Source organism: Phaeoacremonium minimum (genome assembly GCF_000392275.1).
Source record: "Phaeoacremonium minimum UCRPA7 unplaced genomic scaffold PA7_03_scaffold_385, whole genome shotgun sequence".
NCBI lineage: Eukaryota > Fungi > Ascomycota > Sordariomycetes > Togniniales > Togniniaceae > Phaeoacremonium > Phaeoacremonium minimum.
This window is the reverse complement of record NW_006921288.1, coordinates 23988-29467: the sequence shown is the minus strand read 5'-3', so window position 1 is coordinate 29467 and position 5480 is coordinate 23988. Positions and strand designations below refer to the sequence as shown.

The following is a 5480-nucleotide window of genomic DNA, read 5'->3' as shown; positions in this document are numbered from 1 at the left end:
CCTGCTTCATATATCAGTCGGACGTTTGACTCCACGTAGATGTAGGATGAGTTTGTGTTATTCGTTCGCCTAATAATGGTTACGACCGCTGGATTCGTGTAGCCGATTTTGAAAATGTCCATGGTCGAGGCGCTGGTACCTTTGTCTCAAAACTCCTTTTGGCTGCAAACAAGCCCCTTGGAATGTTTTCTTGACTATAGATTAGACTTGTTGCGGTACCGTCCATACACAGGGTCTAAACAAACTGTCCACCGCTTACGCTCACTTATGGGTGGAGGCATGGCAATGGAAGATGTAGTTGTGTTGGCACAGTGTGTTAGAGGTATCTCCAGCATTGAGGATGCGTTTTCGAGTTTTATGACTCGGCGGGATGACCGGGTGGAAACTGTTGTTCGGACCAGCGTTCGGCTCTCCGAGCTACAGCAAGCAAATGCGCCGCCTACCGAGAACGCCGTGTTGCTTTCGAAAGCTTTTGCAACACTTCCATTTCCATATTGACCCCTAATGTTCTTCGGGTCAATCAAATATATCAATACAGATATCATGGTGATGAAGGAGGTTCGCACGATGAAAAGTGGTGTTCGACTATATCCAACTATCTCTATATAGAGAACATGCACTCAATTGTAAGTGCATAGACTACTGTACACTATTTGAGGGTGTCTAATCATTATTATTGCCACTTACTACATTCTCGTTACAGAAACCTTATGGAAGCATTGCCGAAGCGTCGCCAACGAGCCTTAATGACTTCATCTATCCACGTGGGGTCATAGTTCTCGCTAGACAAATTTGCTCGGCAAGAGCAAACACTAACATTCAAGAATGGCCGAGACTTTTATCCACACATCTCAATTCCTTAGAATATCATAGCACCAAAGGTTTGTAACCTTGAGTTTGGCGAAACCAATACTCGAATGTAGCTCGCACAATCCCATCCTGACGCAGGTAAGTGCCAGCCTCAGCGGCAAGTGCGTCGTCGACTTTCTGTATGGGTCCTAGGATGGATGCCCTGATTTGGGTACGAGCTGCCCGCTCAAGATAGACACAGAGATAAGTTGCCATCTCGATGGACTTTCCTGCTGTCAAAAGTCCGTGATGAGCAAGAAGAATAGAACTCTTATCCCCTAGCGCTCTAGTGATGATCACGCCTTCCTGATCTGCAATAGGAACACCAGGCCAGTCCCCTAGGTATCCGCACTCGTTGTAGAATGGTGTCATGTCCATCTGTGCAACAATTAGAGGCTGTCGAGCTGCTACGAGCGCCTGTACCCATGGAGAGTGAACGTGAACGATGCTATGGATATCGGGCCTGGCGGAATAAACCCATAGATGGAATCTTGTCGCAGGATTAGGCATGCCTGTACCAGTGACAGTGTTGAGATCACCGTCAACCTCAATGAAGTCTTCGGGTGTGGCCTCATCCCAACCCAAACCAAAGCGGAGAGTCCAGTAGAAGCCCTCGCCCCTCTCGGAGCGAGCCGAGATTTGGCCTGCAAGGCCTGCCTCTTCTTGCTTAGAGGCTATCACCCTGCAGGCACAAGCAAGTGTCTCTTGAAGCGTACGTTGCTCAACTTTGAAGTATCGTTTCATTTCAGCAGTTGCCCGTTGGTCGAAGTACTCCTTCGATCGAAGCTCTTGACCGTTCAACTTAGGCGCCGGTGCGTGTGAAGGCGGCGAGACGGCGGATGGGGCCATGATGCTTTGTAGGAGATCGTGTGTCCACTAAAGAATTGTAGAGCCGTGAAAGTGTGATTGCTATTATCGTATAAGCTTTTGTCAAGGGATAATTGACGGCCGTGAGAACTTTACTCCCAATACGTAACAAGCTATGCAAGCTTAAGTAGGCAGTACTAGCATCCAAAGCATTTGCCACCGGTCAACACTCAATCCAAGCAAAATAGCAATCTAGAAGTGTTGAGGTTCATGGCTCTTAACTCACCCATCGCTCCTTTGCCCTGATTTGCTGGTTACAGGGTTAGCAAACGGATCCAGATCAGTGTTTGCCATCCTGAGAAGCACTTCCGCGGAGCCCTCGGTAATTGAATGCAAACATGGGAGATAGTATTCGATTCTCCTAAGTCTGCTTTCCGATCCTGCTTCCGATCTTCACCTAGACCAGAAGAATAAGGGGTATTCTAGGCGATGCCATACTTGGCATTCAAAGATACTTCACCCCAATGATGCACAACGGACCTTCCTATGATTGGCTCACGCATGGTGGATGTTTAGCGTTACGTATCCAATAAACTTTGAGTCAAGGCGAGAATCCCCACGCCTTATCTGGGTATTCTTGGCAGGCCTGGTGGAGCACTTCCGGTCCTATGAGATTAGGGTCCGTAGACGGACCCAGAGTTCATTGGTCCTCGTGTCTCAACCCTAGCACCGGTACGAAATCCTGCAGAGAGGCGCAAATTCGCAGTACTCAGAACTTTGTATAGGAAAGGGAGACCAGCTAGTCAATTGCGATAAGGGAACCCAAAAAAAAAGCCCACTGACTTAGAAGTAAAGCAAGCTGTTTGCTCATTTAGTTCAATTGTTTACTTATATGTCAAGAAGGTGTCAGGAGTAATTTGCAATAATGTACGGGGGCTTCATGTACAGGCTAGTCCAAAGTTGTCAGCCTCACTTCACAAGTATGAGCTTCAAACGCGACATTCACAGCGACTCCGTCTTGTCCCGCCGGGTAGGAGATAAATAAAGAAGCCTGATCATGTCAAGAACGAGTGGTATCTAGATACAAATAGATAATAGACTTAGACTGCTATTATAACGACAAGCTAAATACCATCCATGTTGTCTCTACGTCCTTGATACCTGTTAGCATATGCTCTTTGGGCATGCACAAGCTTACTCTGTGTCCGCCGCGATACTACTGCCCACGATGAAATGCAGGAGGGGTGAGCACGTGCCGGATATGGTAGGATATTTTCACGCCACCGTTCGTCGCAATAGATATGATCTTATGGATCGATGCATCTTGATATTGATTTACAAAACACCCAGTTGTCGGCTTGCCGTGGACCACGAACAGGCCCCATAGATTCTTGCAAGAAAGCCGGGCGCCGGGGATAGGAGATCTGGGAATATGTCAGCAGACCGGACCGCTCTGTGATTGGCTTCAGATATCAAACAGCCCCTAAGAATGAACTAACCGACCCGGTGGAGCCTTCTAATAAAGGATCTTGAGAACTCAGTATGGTCAACCCGGAGAGTGCAGCGATAAGCAAAATGGATGAAGAACAACAAAATTCGTGCATATAAGACTTATTGTGCGCTTGTTGTGCAACCTACATGATCACACCCCTTTTTAAATCAGAACTAACATTGAGTCTGCAAACGCTCGACTCGGATATGGATCCCGAAAAGGTGGCAATGGATGACAAGCGAGAAGTCAATTCAGCAAGCTCTAATGGAAATGTCGAGTCGGGCGAAAGCATCGTCATTGCCGATGCGATCAGTGACAAAGCATTGCTCCGAAAGCTCGACTTGCGGGTAATTCCTCCACTGTTCACCATTTTCGTCATGTCGTACCTTGATCGAACCAACATTGGCAATGCCAAAATTCAGGGACTGGAGAAGGACCTCGGTATGACAGGGAGTGACTACTCTATTGCGCTCTTCATTTTCTTCATTACATATATTCTTTCGGAAGTCCCGAGTAACCTCTTCCTTAAGAGGTTGAATCCCTCAACCTGGTTCTGTATCATAATCACTTGCTGGGGTAAGCTTCCAATATCCTAATCGTTGAACGCAATTAGTAATTTCGCACATGTATTGACTGAATTCTTCTGCAATAGGCATAGTCACTGTCGGCCAAGGCCTTGTCAAGAACTTTGCAGGGCTAATATCGCTGCGGCTTGTCTTGGGTATCTTCGAGGCGGGAGTATTCCCTGGCGGAACATACCTTATGTCGGCATATTACGCTCGGTACGAACTTCAATGGCGCTTTAGTTTGTTCTTATCATCTATCATCATCGCTGGAGCATTCGGAGGTGTAAGTATCTGCACCGTAGTCTGTAACGTGATTCTCGGGAGCTTGGCTGACAAGTATGGCTAGCTTCTTGCCTTTGCACTTGCAAAGTTAGACGGAGTTGGCGGCTACGAAGGGTGGCGGTGGATCTTCATCATTGAGGGTATCATCACAGCCATTATTGGAGTGATATGCAAATTCTGGGTCGTTGAATGGCCCGATAAGGTTAAATGGTTGACGGACGATGAAAAGGCACGGCTTACAAGGAAGCTTGCTGCCGACGCTGGCGATGCCGATGGCAATGGCGCCAGAATGGATAGATTGAACAAGTCAGCAGTGCGAAGGATCGTCACCGACTGGAAAATTTGGCTTGGTATTCTGTAAGTCAATCCTCTCCTCAGGAGTCCTTAGCCTTGACTTACTAATGCTTGATGCAGAATGCATATAACGATTGTCACCTCTACCTACTCCGTCTCATTCTTCCTGCCTACTGTGATCAAGGTACGTTTTCAAAGAGCCATTTGCTTTTTACATACATCTCGCCCTATTTTGAAGCCTCTCTGACGCAGAATCTAGGACATGGGTTTTACATCCGCTGAGGCGCAGGTCAGGATCATTCCTGTATATCTCGCGGCAACGGTTGTGTCGTTGACCTGTGCCTGGCTCACCGATCGCTTCCGATGCCGCTACAAGATGACTCTAATCACCTTAATACCAGGAATTACTGGCTATGGAATCATGTTGGCAGGTACTTCTGTATCTGTTGGAGTTCGTTACTTTGCGTGTTTCTTGACTGGAATCACTGCATTCACCACCTTACCCACTGTTTTGGCATGGGTAAACTATCAGGTAATTTTCCCAAGTTGTGTTGTCCTCTATATCTCGATTATTGCTGACAATTGGTACTTAGATTGCCGGACACTTCAAAAGAGCTATTGGCAATGCAATGATTCTCGGAATAGGTAACATAGGTGGCATTGTCGGAAGCAACATCTGGATGAACCGCGAGGCGCCTCTCTATAGAACAGGCGTTATCGTCTCCCTGGTCTTCTTGGTCAGCAACGGGTTGCTCTCCACTGTGTATTACTTTGGGCTGCGCAGAGAGAATCGCATTCGCGATAGTGGTGGCCGCGACTATCGATTCACCGACGAAGCTGAGGACTTAGACAATATGGGTGACGACCATCCCTCGTGGCGATTCACCTTCTAACTCAAGACCTGCTCCGACCTAGGAATTATACTGTCTGTGGCATCAATCATCCTTGTAGCCTAGAGGAGCCATCGCTGTACTGCTCTCGGCAGGAATCTTTGTCGGGCCGTTGCCCCCTCTTACCCTACTCTTAGATGAAGCGAATTTACGTAGAACAACAGAGCTGATTATAGATGTTTCTGTATGTAGCAATATTCGAAATATATTGGTGGCCTATGTAATGAAAGATAGAATTCGTATTTCCTGTCGAGTCTTCTGAGTGATGAGTGCGTCTTATGTACTGTCCGTAGCTTAAAT

General features: G+C 47.2%; 1 protein-coding gene across 1 annotated transcript; it reads left to right on the top strand.

Moving 5' to 3' along the window:
• Positions 1-3294: 3294 nt before the first annotated feature.
• UCRPA7_5063 (putative mfs transporter protein) lies at positions 3295-5183 on the top strand (the record flags this gene model as incomplete). The annotated part of the gene is made up of 5 exons (XM_007917610.1): positions 3295-3589; positions 3801-3997; positions 4061-4353; positions 4411-4474; positions 4884-5183. 5 exons carry the CDS (start codon positions 3295-3297, stop codon positions 5181-5183), a joined length of 1149 nt encoding a protein of 382 aa, XP_007915801.1.
• Between the last annotated feature and the right edge of the window lie 297 nt (positions 5184-5480).